This window comes from Leguminivora glycinivorella, chromosome 1, assembly GCF_023078275.1.
Source record: "Leguminivora glycinivorella isolate SPB_JAAS2020 chromosome 1, LegGlyc_1.1, whole genome shotgun sequence".
NCBI lineage: Eukaryota > Metazoa > Arthropoda > Insecta > Lepidoptera > Tortricidae > Leguminivora > Leguminivora glycinivorella.
Window position 1 is genome coordinate 616,343 of NC_062971.1, and position 16,552 is coordinate 632,894.

General features: G+C 38.4%; 1 protein-coding gene across 3 annotated transcripts in view; it reads left to right on the top strand.

Annotated features, from left to right (window-relative positions):
- The window catches only part of LOC125228588 (dystrophin), a 701,009-nt gene that overhangs the window by 597,975 nt on the left and 86,482 nt on the right, over nucleotides 1-16,552 (top strand). For all 3 annotated transcript variants that reach the window (XM_048133213.1, XM_048133221.1, XM_048133230.1), the window contains one exon: nucleotides 45-211. In XM_048133213.1, coding sequence (XP_047989170.1) covers nucleotides 45-211 — 167 coding nt within the window. The remainder of the gene's footprint in view (nucleotides 1-44; nucleotides 212-16,552) is intronic.

Sequence of the window (16,552 nt, forward strand, 5' to 3'; positions counted from 1 at the left end):
TCATAAATGTGTACATTACATACTAATTCTCTTTTTGTCCACAGCGAGCCGCGACAGCGAAGGTGATTCGCGCAACTATCGCTCGGCAGAGGAACAGGCGCGCGACTTGGCTCGCTCGATCCGGCGAGAAGTCGCCAAGTTGGAGAGCAAGTGGAACTCGCTCGTCGACCGGTCCGACGCGTGGGGACGGTGTTTGGACGACGCTGTACAGGTAAGGGATACAGTACTAGTCTAGTTTTGTTTAGGAAATTTCACCCTGTTCCATAATAAACCCTTATTTACGGATTTGCTCTAATGAAATACCCTGTAACGGCTCTAGATTCTGTACGAACAATTCGGACTTATAGGGTTATGATTTTAATATTTTTCGTAAGTACTATTAATTAACTAACTAACTAACTAAAAAAAAAAAAAAAGCGGACGGACGTGTTATTGCGCATAAGTTGGTTTACGACTCATAATTACCTACTGTTATTTAGCCTCAAAAATGTCAACAAAGTGTAACGGCTGTGGTGAACCTATATTTACTATACAGTTTATGGAGTGTTCAAAACAAAAGTGTAAAAAAATGTATGACTTGAAATGTCTCTCTATTCAGCCGGAGATCTTTGACGCTTACACCGAGGAATACAAAGATTCGTGGGTCTGCCCAGAGTGTTCTTGTTTAAAGCCGAAAGGGGATAATTCCAACACCCCTATTCGAAACCCTGGAGCTATGAACCAAACCTATGTCACCAGCTCATTTGTAAACACACAGCGCGGTAGTCGTCCGACATCACGAACATTAAGTCCTGAGCCACTTGAAAACAATAAAAGTGAGTTACTTACAGAATTGCGGGCTCTTAGGCAAGAAATAGTGGCGCGTCTGGAGAAACAGGACAATGATTTTAAACAACTTCAATCACTTTTTATCGACACTAAAAACGAATTACTCACAGATATGAAGTTGCTTGAGGAAAAAATCTCAAACATATGTACCTCTAAGTTGCAAACAACTACACAATCTGTGGAACAACAGCATCCAGAACCGCCGATAGACACGGAAAGTACTAATAACAAACATGCACTCTCATTCGCCGGCGCGGTAATGAGCAACAAAAAACAAGGTAGCCGGCGCAAAGTCTCCCCGGCAACAGCGACACCGGTCAGCGGCGATAAGAGTGTGGCCACGAAATCAGCGGTTTCACCGCTCGTCGTGATTAGTCATGTGGATACTCAGCCGGATATCGTGGATTCTCAGCCTACCAGTATTGAACCGTTGGGTGACAGTGTCGATAATAAGTCGAAGAAAGTGGTTGGCAGGAAAAAGCCTTTTATGACGGGTGAAAACACATCATCTGGAATTCGAGTCTCGGAACGCAAGAAACATTTACATGTATGGAGGTTAGCACTCGACACAACATTGGAACAAGTTGAGACACATGTATTAAATGAGTGTGGATCACAAATTTGTGTTAAAGTTCAGAAAATAAAACACAAGTATGAAAAGGACTACGCGTCATTTGTTATAGGAGTGCCGGAGAATATGTTCCATGTTATAAATCAACCGAAGGTGTGGCCTCAAGGAGCCCAGTTCAGTGAATGGTTGTGGTTTCGCGGATCAAAATATGAAACGGAAGGAAAGTAGATCGTTAGATATTTTTTATCAAAATGTGAGAGGATTAAGGACAAAAACATCAAATTTTCTATGTTTCTTGGAATCTTCCATGTTTGATTTCTACGCAATAACGGAAACTGGCTGCAACGATTCGATTTACGACGCGGAATTAATTCCACCTACTTTTCATGTTGTGCGATGTGACCGGACTGATGGTCGCAAGCAAGGCGGTGTGCTTTTCGTGGCCACACCACGATATGAACTACGTGAAGTTAAAACAGATGTTAACTTAAATGATTATCAATTTGAAATGGTGTGTATTACTGTTTATTTGCGATGTAATTTTATGTTCGCTTGTTGTGTGGTTTATATACCTCCTCAAACAGATGAAAATGAATATTTTACAATGTTTAGACTCATAGAAAATATATGTAAAAAATATAAAGGTAATCTCATCGTACTCGGTGATTTTAACTTGTGCTCTTGTAACAATAATGTATCATCGTATTATGAATATTTAATAGCTTTTTGTGAGTTCGAACAGAGTAATCTAACACCTAATTGCAACGACAGGCAACTCGATCTCGTGCTCGTGGGCCCGGGCGTGCGCGGCGCCGTGCGCGTGCGCGCGGCCGGCGACGACGAGTGCATGCGACCAGTGGACGCGTACCACCCGCCGCTCGTCGCGTGCGTCGGCGTCGCGGCGGCTGTCGCCGGCGTCGGCGTCGACGTCGGCGACCGTTCGACCGAGCCCGAATCCTTAGATTTAGGCTCTGAGTTAGAGTCGCCTAGTAATAATTGGAATTTTTATAAGGCTAATTTCCCTATGCTATACCATTCGTTAGCATGTTTAGAATGGAGTAATTTATTTTATATCGACGACCCTAATGAAGTAGTTGATTATTTTTATGATAGCATTAACAAGGTTATGAATGAATTTGTTCCGATTAAAAAGCGAAGGCATGAAAGTGTTAGGTACTCTTACCCTGAATGGTACACGGCCGAGCTCATTCGCGATATCAAGCGTAAACATACATTGCATAAAAAATATAAAATGAGCAGGACCGCCTATAATTATGATATGTTTTCTAAGTGTAGGGCTTCTGTAAAGATGGCAATAAAAACAGCTCACGATGCATACATGGACCGCGTTCAGAAGCACTTATCACGGGAACCTAAAGCTTTTTGGGATTTTATAAGGAGTAAGAGAAGGAACACGACTAAAAGAAAGTTGGTAGTAAACGGACGTCAACTATCGGACCAAGAATGTGCCAAGGAATTTGCGACATTCTTTGAATCTGTTTACAATCCAAATTCGGCTCGTTTAGATGTTGAAGTGGCGGATGCCTGCTCGACGGCAAGCAGCGCGCGGGTGCACGTTGAGAGCCTGGAGCTGGCGGAGGTGCAGCGGTCCCTGGCAGCGCTCCAGCCCAAGAGGTCCGCAGGCCCCGACGGCATCCCGCCTTACATTTTTAGGGACTGTCGTAGTGTTCTGGCTGTACCATTACATTATATTTTTAATACTTGTCTGAAATCGAAAGTGTTTCCTGACAGGTGGAAGTTAACCAGAGTGGTACCTGTCCCGAAAGGTCGCGGTGGACCGAATGCTAGCGACTATCGACCGGTGGCAGTACTGTGTACGGTAGCAAAAGTATTCGAGTCTGCGATTTACCAATCGGTTCAGGCCCAAGTAAACTGCCAAATGTCTGACGCTCAATATGGCTTCCGGAAGGCGCGCAGTACCACAGGCAACCTACTGCATCTCATGGTCAACATAGTGCCGGCTGTGGATGCAGGAGACCAAGTAGATGTGGCATACTTCGACTTCCGGAAGGCATTCGATACCGTAGACCATGACGTCTTGCTTATGAAGCTGGCGGACGCGGGTTTCACTCCACATACTCTAACTTTCCTCGCCAGCTATATGAAAAATAGGCGACAGTATGTGGATTGTGCTGGTCACGTGTCAGAAGCATATTTCACGAGGTCTGGCGTTAGTCAGGGCAGCAATTTAGGTCCTTTAGAGTTCATCTTAATGATAAATGACCTTCCTGACGTTGTCAAAAATTCCATTTGTCTACTCTTTGCTGATGACCTCAAGCTTGTCCGCAGAGTTATTGACAGCTCCGATTGTATTAAGTTACAAGAGGACATACATCGAGTGGTCAAATGGAGCGAAACGTATAAATTACATTTTAACGCGTCAAAATGCGCCATCGTTTCATTCACCAGATCTCGGAACCCACTTTGCTACCAGTATGTGTTAAAAGAGACACCGATGCAGCGCGTCGGAGAAGTGAAGGATTTAGGGGTGCTGCTGAAGTCCGACCTCACGTTTAGAGACCATATTGTTAGCGTTTGTAAAAGGGCTTACCGAAATCTGGGGTTTGTAATGAGGCAGGCCCACGCGTTTACCAACATTAACGCAATTCGCGTCCTGTACGAGGCAATAGTCAGGAGTCACTTAGAGGGTAATGCGGCCATCTGGAGTCCACACGAGTCTAAGTATAGGGTAATGTTGGAACGCATCCAGAATAAATTCATTCGATTTGTGTACTTAAAGTTATACGGAGTTTACCCTTTTTACCCGTTAAACTATCCTACATTGTTTGTATTAGGCATGGTAGGATACAATAAACTAGAAGTTAGACGGGAACTGGGACTGTCTTTGTATATATTTAAGTTGGTACGAGGCAAGTTGTGCAATCCTGGAGTCCTGGCAGAGGTGCGTTTAAACGTACCTGATCGGTATGTGTGGCGGCGGCGGCGGCCGACTCTGCTGGCCGAGCCGCGCGCTCGAACGCAACTCCTTCGCCAGGCCCCTTTCACGCGCGCACTCCGGACCATCAATCGAGTAGCGATCGAGTTAGATATATTCTCTTGTTCTCTGAACGAATTCACAAAGGCTACGCTATATGTTTTGTGCTACGGCAGTGTATAAAATGTTGTGTAAATTTCCATACTATCGTATTAGGATGCCCTGTTATTGATAGTTTATGTGTATGTAATAAATAAATAAAAAAAAAACTCTTCGCTATTAAATAGCGAAAACAGCTCCTTTTTTCGAAATCAAATTTACATGAAATGCAATTCAAACTAGTCACGGTTAAATAGCTAATTTGACTACCGTACTCTTTTATAGATTTATAAATTATGTCTTAAAATAACTACTGTCTGCATTTTTCTATGAATATTCTGGTGCTTTATATATCATGATTGATGTGAAATAAGATTAGTTATTGTAAATGCAGTCAAATACCCTATTGATGCCATTTCGTTAAGTTACTAAGTTCACTAAACGAAGCATGAGCGGATATTGAGGAAAGCGCCATCTGTGCGTTGTAGAAGGAACTATCGCGGCTTGATCGATGAGAGCTTCCAGCGCCGTCCAGTGTAGTCCGATATCCGATACCGTGGAGTAATTAGCGATGTGGTTACAGAGATGGCGCCACTATGCACACTACTACTAGATATGTAGTTTGCAAAATAATGTTTGTTTTGACTTATTTGGTCAGTCACACAGTCTTAAAATTCATAATCTCACAAAGTCGTATTATAGTGAAAATTCATAATTTAAAAAAAATAAGAGTGTGTGTGGTGGACAGTTGTGAAATTGTATAGAACTCCGTGCACTTGATCTGATTTTAGTGATTTTTATAAGATTATGATTTTTTCAGACTATGAATTAAGACAGTGTGTGCCCGGCCTTTGCCCCAAGAAAGTAGATAATAAATAGGAGCGCCACCTTCTATTTAAACCGTTTTGCATGTGGCAACTATTCTGACACTTTTGTATGAGATGTAGGTACCTATGAAAACAATTGCTATGATAAAAATAAAACATTGGTACTCTTTTTTGCCAAGCAGTATCGAGTTGAACGCTTAAGTATTTCCCACTAACGTAGTAGGTATAAAAAAATGCAGCTGGTTGTAAAAATCCAGGAAAATAATGAGCGGTGAATTTTAGCTCATTTAATCCTTCAGAACAAACGTGCTAACGCACCCGAAAATATACAGGGTGGCTGCCGAATTCAGCAAAACGGGGACAAATGACCGCGACCGCAAAACAATTTGTTATAATAACCTTCCCTGTATAAATGTTTACAATACGTGACCTTTTTACTACATTAGAAATTAGACCTTATTTCTATACGTCATAGTGTATTTCTGTTTGTGAGCTTAAAGTAATTTGAGGCACCTCATTGTAAAATCAGCTTAATGTTGTTTGAGGGAAGGTAGTTTTTTCAAAGAATGTGTATATAACATGTGTTTTGTATGCATTGTATACCGCTGTTTGCGTATCCATTAATGCATGAAACCCGTAAATTTGATAATTAATATAAATAATGGCGGCAATGTACTGAAATATTGAGTTTTCAAGACAGAGCGCGCTGTTTTATAAACGATATTTTTAAATCGAGGTGACTTTTTGTAAATAAAGATTTGTAATAATGATTCAAACGAACGATTGAGTTGTTAAGAGAGAGAGAGAGATTCTTTAATTATTTGTATGAAAAAATTATGACATCGAGCGATACCTAAACATATACCTATAATTATGTAATATAATTATAAGCGATACCTATACATATGTAATATAATTTTTGTATAAAAATAATTAAAAAATCTCTAAAACACAAAGATGTTTTGTTGTGTAGACAGTGTAGTCAGGCACTTTTTAATATGGTATATTTTTCCACAATCATTAGTTTCAGTGAAAAGTGGATTTTATTTTATGAAAGATACGAATTACAAATCACCCTGTATTATATGAGTCCTCGTAGGAATGTGTTTGTAACATGACATGTCAAAAGGCCTTCGAATGATTATCAATTTGATAATTCAAATCTAAAGTAGTATAAAAAACTATACTGCAACTTGACTGTGAAGCTTTTGAACTGAATCTTTTAATACAACAACTCTCATAGACGTGTCGCGCATACACATGCATTTTATCATACGCTTAATTCACACAGTGCATACAGTAGGAACAAGACAGTATCCTTCCAAAAAGTCCTAAGGACTCACCAAATATGTTGCACTTACTACCTTGTCTTATTAACAGTATCAGGCATAGCATCACAACATCCCTTAAAATAGTCCTATAAGCTATGAAAACTCACGGCGCTTAAGACATTTCATTCCTAGCAACAACGTTCAAGCTAAATCACAGTTGAAACAAAACGTAATAGATTGTTTGTAAATGTATGGCGCTTAAGACCTTTAGTTCCGAGTGGGGAATACTTGTAATGTATGCGAGCGCACGTGCCCTTCGTTTGCTCTATTAATATGGCTGACGTTTTTCGTTTTTTGCTGTCTTATCGTGGGGTTGGGTGTAATTATGTTGTAGTTATGTGTGTGATATGATAGCTTCTGTAAGGTGAGATATGGGAATGCAAATTTAAGGTGGGCAATGCAGATTCAGATGGTAATTTTGAAGTTTAAAGATTTATATAAAATATAGACTGAAGTTCTAGGCTTCTGCCTATTCTGTGACTTTAAAGATCATACTATTCATTAGTGAACTTTTATTTTAGAAAATACTTAGGCTGTTTCATAAAATTCCGGTTAAAGTGTAGCCGCTGATTTCTATGAAACATGATTTTCGCAATTTTAACATTAGCCCCAGTCTAAAAATTGATCATTATGTCATGCACAGGATCACTGTTGGTTAACCTATTAGTTACCTGTTACAAGTCATACAGTATCAAAGGATACCTAACTCTCTGTAAAACGTGTGAATTGTGATATTCATTTTTTTATTCGAATTTTACTATGTTACTTCATTCTTGTTCTTACAATCTCAAACAATGAAACTTCTCATATCTTGTCGGAATTATAGCATAACTAGCTTTTGCCCGCGGCTTCGCTCGCGTTAGAAAGAGACAAAAAGTAGCCTATGTCACTCTCCATCCCTTCAACTATCTCCGCCTAAAAAATCACGTCGATTCATCGCTTCGTTTTGTCGTGAAAGACGGACAAACAAACAGACACACACACTTTCTAATTTATAATATTAGTATGGTTTATACTATATTATATAGTATAGTATGGATGATGATATATTGGTACTGAGTGTATCGAGTACAGTCGGCGCCAAATTCGTCAGGCGCTCGCATCGATAACAATGCGCTTCGTTATCTTGCTCGTTATGCGACCACTCGCCACGAGTGCGATAGGGATGCGACACTACAATTATCGATATTCCACCTGATTTTTATGCTGTCGAACATTTATCCAAAGTTTCATAATACGAAAAAGTTTTGGTTTAGACATGATTTTTTTAAAAGTGGACAAGTTTTAATTGTGAATTTATGTACCACACATTATGCACAATTAACTATTTTATAGGCAATTGACTTGAGCTTACCGATATGATGAAAAATATACACAATTTATTTGGTCATTTAAATTAAGCAAAATGCTCTTGTCACATTAATCAAGTCCTCGACAGATTTAACTAGTTCTTGTACAGTCAGAAACTGAATAGATTCGGTTTAACCCCAGTAAGAAGATGTAAAAAAGTATTTTCGTAGAAACTGGACGTTTATTATGATTATTTCAGATGCTCCGAGAGTTAGCTTAGTCGGACGCTGCGCATCACTTTTCACCGCGTGCACGCCGCAAAGTTTTGCGATCAAACCATATTTACATTTGTCAATATCGACAAGTAACACATTTATCGATAAACATTCGTGCCCTATCAAATATTCGTAGTGGTTAGATCGGTGCTCGTTAGGTCGCAATCCGTTTCGGTTTTTACCGGTTTTGCCGGTTTTATCGGTTTTTATAGGCTTTGCCGTGCTAAAATAGGTCTGTGGGTTAAAATAGATTTGGCTGATGTCGATGGTATTCCCGGTATTTAAAAGGAACGTGGAAGGTCTATAATACCGTGAGATTTTGTAATATGTTTTTCGATTGTGTGAATCACGGAAAATGTTATAATCGAGACAAGTAGATAACCGTTTGAGCGATGTTTACTTTTTCCATACAAAAATTGTTATTTTCCCTGCCGTTTACTGTGAACGTACTTATAAGTATTCTAAGAAGTGAACAGAGTTTAAGGCTTCCCACAGACAGTCTTAAAAATTCATAATCTTAAAAAAAAAATTGTATGCAAATTGACACTGACAGATCTGTCAGTGTCTTGTCAGTGTCAGTTTGAACTGTCAGATTGCATACAGTTTTTTTTTAAGATTATGAATTTTTAAGACTGTCTGTGGGAAGCCTAAGACAGTTCTTTTAACGGTTGACCACAAAGAAGTAAAAGGCCGTTTACATACAGTCCGTCAATAAATTGTAGTCCCGCTTCCTGACATATCTACATACAGATGGAAGACAGTGTACATACATACATACAGATGGAAGTGTATCTTGAGTTTCTGAGGTATTGTGAGACGATGGATGATAGGCCTTCCACGGTCGGTGTATGATATTGTAAAATAATTGTATGTGTCGTTGTAGTATTTTTTTTTATTGTATATTTTTTGTCCATGTTAGTTTATTCGGTGTATTGGTGTTTTATGCTGTAATGCCGTGAAAACTTATTAAATAAGTAAATAAAAATTAAATAGATAAATCTGATATACATGTACATATATTATATTGATTTTTAAGGGACGACACTACAGTGTAGCCTCTTTTCAATTTCTACAAAATCTTGTCTGACTATAAAATCTGTATACAAATTAAAACTTCAGGACTAAAATTACTCATTAATAGAATGACAGAAACGGAAGCCGCACGAGCTATAAATCTCGCATGGCCAGTAAGAATGTCAACCCATTTCATCTGCGGTAACATTTCAGTCTCGCCAGTGTAATTAAAATAGTTTGCTGATCCGCACTCGGGCTGTGTCGGGCGATGTATGGTGTTCGAATGCACTATGTGTAGTTTGTAGTTCAATAGCATATTGATTTCAGTTTGGTTGGAAAACTATATAGTGGATTTTATACTTAGTTATCTACAAAAAGCTGACCACGTCCACGAATCTATTAAAGCCCAGTGGCCTATTTCACAATAAAGACAAAAACAACCTTTCATTGCCTGTTCTACAAGGATGAGTAACATAAATTACTATAAATATTTGTATGCTTTACCGACTCCCCGTGCGAAACCGTGGCGGATCGCTAGTTTAAACTAAATGCGTATTTCTCTTGCAGTTATGTTCTAAAATAAGCTTTGTTTTACATTAATACAATGTTATAAACATCATTATCAACATTCTTTCGAAATTCCCCACCCCACCTCCCTAACAAGGGCATGAGGGTAGTCACATAGGGGATGTACCAATTTGAATACACGTCGCACTAATTGCTACCGTGATGCACGCACGCGCGTATTACCATATCAATACAGGTCCCGGTCAAAAACTGATTCAGAAAAACAGGATTGAGTTTATTGAGAATTACTACTGTCAAACTAAAATGTGTAAATGACATACCATAGACCGTCATCTCTCAACACAGGATTAAAACTTTTGAACCATAGTTTTGACAATTTGGCCCCTATAACTTGATACGTATTAAAATTGTCAAATATGAATATTTAGTGCTATTTAGCCGAGAATCAACCAAAGGTGTAGCCATCTAGATAATCATATTTTTTCTTGATGGTTCCCATCTATGTTTTTTCTTAGACTAACTGTCTGTCCGACAGTCCTGACATCTGTCTATACGGAGTTATATAATCATTTCTTTGTTCACAATGAGTTATTCGTAAGGGATAACTACTCACGTGATTTGGATTTTCATAAAAGGAGCTCTAAATTGCTTCGACATAAAATTAATCAAACATTTCAATACTTCGCTATGTATAGACACAGCTATTGCAAGCAATTCAGAGGTGTGTAAGTTCGTAGCTCTAGCTACTGGAAGCCTGTGAGTGGCTAAGCAACTTTACTGCGCACATTCATAGTTTCGCATTTTCGCATTTCGACTATCTTTCGTACGTTTCTATCGCCAAAAGCGCATCGCTTACCCGCTTTTGGTCAGACCAGTGCCTATTTTGTGCATATGTAAATACTCTCCGAGCCCCAAGCTCTTAATCAGGCCATCTACTTCCACGTCCATATCACAAAACTTTAATACACATACAAATCATTTCCTTGCTATTGAGCGCCAGATATGCGTGCGCGCAACCCCCATTATATCTGAATCCATACAAATTTCTACCCTAACGCAACTTTTATAGAGTTCAAAATAGCAAAGGACAATATTGAGATAACATTTGTATATCAAATACGAGAAAATCTATTACAAATTCGACTTTAAACCCCATTTTCCTAAAGATCAATTTAAGGGATAGGTAATTTTGTTTTAAAAGACAATTACATTCTAATTTGAACCTAAAATCCACGTAACAGAATTGAAAATCCGAGTTTGTGTAAGGGTATATAAGACGTTTCGAATGTAACGAACGACATGCGTGTACGCATGAAGATATGCGATTAAGAGGACAAAGGAGATGGTGTTGACAGGATGGTATTGCAAAATGATAGGGCTTTTGGAATGACTTGTGATTGTCGTTTGTCACTTTATGATGTGGTGAAAAACATGTGTTTGATAGGGCCAAAGAGGATCAAGTATTATATAATAAAGAGTTACTCTCAAAGACAAACCTGCATAAGGTGGCCTGGACGGTGGCCTCATAGAATCATATATTTCAGAGCCAGTGGTAGGATGACTAGAAGATTTGCTTTGCCACAACATTAAATTAATTGTTTCTTTTCATTTATTATGCACTAGCATGTTAGTATTAGGTTTATATAAGTACCTACGCAGATAGTTTGGATTTGAATTATTTAAAATAAAATGTTGTGTACAATTGTTATTGTGATATAGGCATTAGTTAACAGTTATCAATTCCTTTATACTACTAAAATGTATCCTGCTTATGTCATGTTATTGTACCTTATGAAATAAAATAAAAATAAAATAAAAAATAAATAAAATAAGCTTAAAACTTTTAAACCTCAGTTTTGACAATTTGGCCCATAGTCTTAGATTGATATGTGTTAAAATGTCAAATATGAATATTAGCGCCATCTACCCGAGCGTCCCCCAAAGGTGTAACGCCATCTAGGCCACCGTACCTTTTTGTTTGACGACCGGTCTGGCGCAGTCGGTAGTGACCCTGCCTGCTGCGCCGCGGTCCCGGGTTCGAATCCCGGTAAGGGCATTTACTTGTGTGATAAGCACAGATATTTGTTCCTGAGTCATGGATGTTTTCTATGTATATAAATATTTATATATTATATACATATATCGTTGTCTGAGTACCCACAACACAAGCCTTTTTGAGCTTACCGTGGGACTCAGTCAATCTGTGTAAGATTGTCCTATAATATTTATTTATATTTATTTATTTATTTGTATGTATATGGTTCTAAGGTACGTTTTTTTCTTAGACTGTGTCTTTGATAATCTGGATAATGGGCTTAATTTTGTATTTGTGATACAAGAAACGAGGCAAATATTGCATATTTTGCTTCAGTGTGTTTTTGATGGGCTATTTTTTCACTTCAAAAATTATGGGGCTTTTGAAATAACTTGTGATTGTCGTTTGTCACTTTATGATGTGTTTGATAGGGTTTAATTTTATATTTGTGTAACAAGAAACGAGAGGCAAATATTGCATACTTGGTTTGGTCTATTTTTGATGGCCTATTGACGACCGGTCTGGCTCAGTCGGTAGTGACCCTGCCTGCTGAGCCGCGGTCCTGGGTTCGAATCCCGGTAAGGGCATTTATTTGTGTGATGAGCACAGATATTTGTTCCTGAGTCATGGATGTTTTCTATGTATATAAGTATGTATTTATTATTTATTTATTTATTATTTCACCTCGATTGCCTCTGTAATTTTTGTTATTTGAAATTGAGACAAACTTAGGTACAGTAAACGGCGATGAAGAATACACATCGGTCTTTGGAAAGAGACAACATCACATAAGCAAGAAAGAGATAACGCTCTACGAAGACGAAAAACCGATGTTCATTTATAGGTATCGAGACAAACCTTATTGGTTTAACGATACTGTGTAATTAATTAGAGTTTTTTGTTTGTAATTACCTAAATAAATAATAAATAATTATTTATCGCCGGGTATTGTACTTTAGTTGACATTATCAAAGACAACAGATATAGTTTATTACCTGAGCATTTTTTTATTTTTTTATTTTGATTTTTTAGGGAATTTTAGGTCAACTACTAGGATTGAAAACTAGTGATTCTGAGTAGAAATACCATTTTTTTTTTCAAAAATATCACATTTCATAAAAGTGGCTAAACAAAAAAAGAAATGCTCACCTACTGTTGATCTGATTCTAATTTAAAGCTACATCATAAATACATCTCTCTAGAGGTAATGTAAATATAAATGTACATCAGTATCAAACATGACGCCGGCTTGTGTTTGACGAAACTTTTGACACTGAAAAATCCGATCGTTATCGATTTTAGAGCCAATATCTCCCTCATCTTATTATTTGAATCGGTCAAAGTCTTTACTAACTATAAATAAATATTATAGGACAGTCAACTATATTGACAAGTCCACGTATGAATGTGGACTATGTGTTTTGTATGTACACTATATGTATGTGTAGTATGTTCGTCACAGTGGCTGGTCCCAAACAAAGCTCGCTGCCATCTATTATGGCGGACAGGCCGGTGCCGAATTAGCACACATTGATATTCAGCCCTGCACCCTGACTACCCCTTCCGGATTGAGACTCCAACTTCACTATTTTGTTTTAACCTGAATAACCTAACCACAAAATTAAAATTTTGAAATAACCTCCGACCGCGAAATAGTTAACCGATTTTCATGAAACATGGCTAAGAACACTCCCGACTAATTCAGCTTTCAAACAAAAAAAACTACACTGAGAGAAATTTGCATTGTGAATTTAACAAGTTCGACTTGTTGCGGTTTATCCGTTTGAATCAGCCAAACGTATGTTTAAAACAATATGTGTCAGGTTGTTTTTATAAAATCGACTTGTTGATTCAAATATATTGCCGATTCAAATGACAAGTAGCTTGTTGTTTGAACCAAAGAGCACGTAGGCGCTATTTTAACCAAAAAACTTGTTGAACGAACATGAGAACTGGTTGTATTTTCTCTCAGTGTAAATCTAAATCGGTTCATCGGGAGCTACAAGACCACAGACAGACACACACACACACAGACAGACAGACAGACAGACACGTCAAACGCACCCCGATACCCCGTCGTTTTTGCATCGGGGGTTAAAAAGAAGAAACTGACTGACTGACTTCAACGCACAACCGAAACCGCTGCTCCTAGAGACTCAAATTTTGGCACGTAGGTCCACAGAACTTAATTTAGATAGAAGAAACAAATTCATATATTTGTATAGGGGCCGAACGTGTCAAATTTTGTACTGAAGTTGATTCTTGCCTGTAATTTTAAATATGTCTCAGGCTCTTGATCGTTCATAATTTTTGTGTTGTTGCAATTGAATATCACGTAACGAGGCATTTTTTATGTTTTGGTTGACTTCAACTTACAAAAATTGACGCCCGAAAGCTGCAAGCTGCGAGTAAAGACGGACAACTCAGTGGATTTCACTGAGTTCATTTGACACGCTAAGTAGATACGTTTGCTTGATCTATGGTATATATGACATCTGTGCGTAGGTCCTTATAAGGTGTACAGGAGCACTAACAAAGGATTTTTCAAAATTTACATCCTAATGGGGTGAAATGGGGGTCAAAAGTTCGTTTTAATAAGATTACTCCTAGTACTTCCTGCCTCGCATAGCTTAAACTGTGGAATTAATTGTCGCCTGCGGTATTTCCGGACCGATACGACCTTCAAACCTTCAAGACATATGAGTACATCCATCTTAAAGGCCGGCAACGCACCTACAACATTTCTGCTGTTTCGGGTGTCCATGGGCGGCAGTGATCGCTTACCATCAGGCGACCTGTCTGCGTGTTTGGCTCCTATCCCATTAAAAAAATACGCGGCAAAGTCTCGGGAAAAAGCTAGTGTAATACAAAAGAACTACTCCTTATAATGTGTAGTGAGCAAGCGGCCTAAGTTGCACAATGCAAGCAAATTGACCTTCCGACGGGGACATTGTCAAACGCGCGCCGTTCGTTTGCCGCTCTTTGAGGAAAGTGGTGCGGATGTGGGAACGAGCGGAGCGATTAGCGATTCAAGTAGTGAATTAATTTTGTCAAGGTCAAACCTTAACTTAACGTAAAAATGCATGAATCTTTCTCACTTGATGGTCTCATCGGAAGATCAGCGCTGGAAGTCACCAGAAACACGCTGAGATGAAGCCATTTCGTGGCACTTCATTCCTTTTTGTCGTGTTGTTATTATGTCTATTTAGGTATTTTGTATTGCCTATGTTCAAGAATAAATGTTTATTCTATTCTATTCTAAACGAAAATTTCTAACACGAATCACAATTTTATTGTGAACATGTTCATGATCCTAGCATACAAAACGGAGTGAGCTAGAAAATAAGATTGACTGCCGTTATCATCTGTACCCCCTGGACAACTTAGTGATAGTTAGCCAACTGTAGTAGTTCTACAATGTAAATGGTTCCCCGCGACATAGGCACAGCCTAGTGCGGAGACCCCTGAGAATGTAGAAACCTAATTCTGATAATAAACTTTCTTTCTTTCTTTCTTTTCTTCTTAAATATGACACTAGTGTATGACCCCAATGACATGCAATAAGGTGATTGAAATGATAAATCAAATTGTATTCGTTTTTCTTTAGTTTGCCGTTTGTTAGGACAATGATAACAATAGATTAGTAATAAAACTTCACCTTCTTCGGTGAACGATGTGGGCAGTTGTTCAATAACATAATACATATTTCACTTTTCACCATAAATTTCGTCTTACCTCCACGCGTAGTAAATGACGACGCCAGACTTTCCTACTTGAGAGTTAAGACTATTATCTTCAAGTAACACTGAACCGCTTGAGCGAGTGTTTCCCGCTGTCGCTTTTCACCATGCACACCGTCCAACCCCCGCATATTCGCGCAAGTGACAGATATACGACAGCGGCGGCGCCGGCGCATTCCTACAACGACCGTACAAAGCTATGTACGATCCAGTTCAAGCTTTGTGGAGAAGTTGTTAACTGTGTAAATACTGATGAAATAAAACTATGGAAACGGATTATGGATCGGAGTAACTATCGCGGTAACCGAAGACAATATTGTGTAAATACTGGTTTAATAAGTGGAGTATATGATGGCACTCCCCATAACGTACTTAGATCACTATATCTACTTGTAAGTTTCACATTATCCGATCTGACATCGAATGTATTGATGCGCCATCTTTGCCATTTGTCACGTCCTTCCTACGTCCGATATCGGATCGGATAATGTGAAAACGCTCATACATGGGAACTACACGCCAATTCAAAGTGCAGTTCTCATTCCAAATGCAGTCGGGTGACAGTCCATCTCTACCTAACCTAAGTATGTTCATCTTAATATGTGATGTATCTTTACGCGAATATATTATTCCATTTTCATCTTGTACAGTCGACTACAAAGAGATGTATCTATTTTTTCACCTTATTAAAAAAAATATTTAGGACATTCTTACACAGACCGGCTGAGTCCCACGGTAAGCTCAAGACGGCTTGTGTTGTGGGTACTCAGACAACGATATATATAATATACAAATACTTATATACATAGAATATTACAATACAATAAGGTAAAAAAGTGGAAAGAGATCTTTGTAGCTGACTGTACCACTCTTTAAACGATTGTTTAGGCTCTCTCGCTTGCTGAAACTTAAATAAATTGTTAATTTCAGTCATGTTGTGTTAATGTGTGTCTAATTTTTTGTTTCAGGTAAGATTCTAAATATAAACATTCAACGGTAAATGCGCTACGCAAAACGTAAGTATAAACACTATTACGTATACAAACACGATTCACATA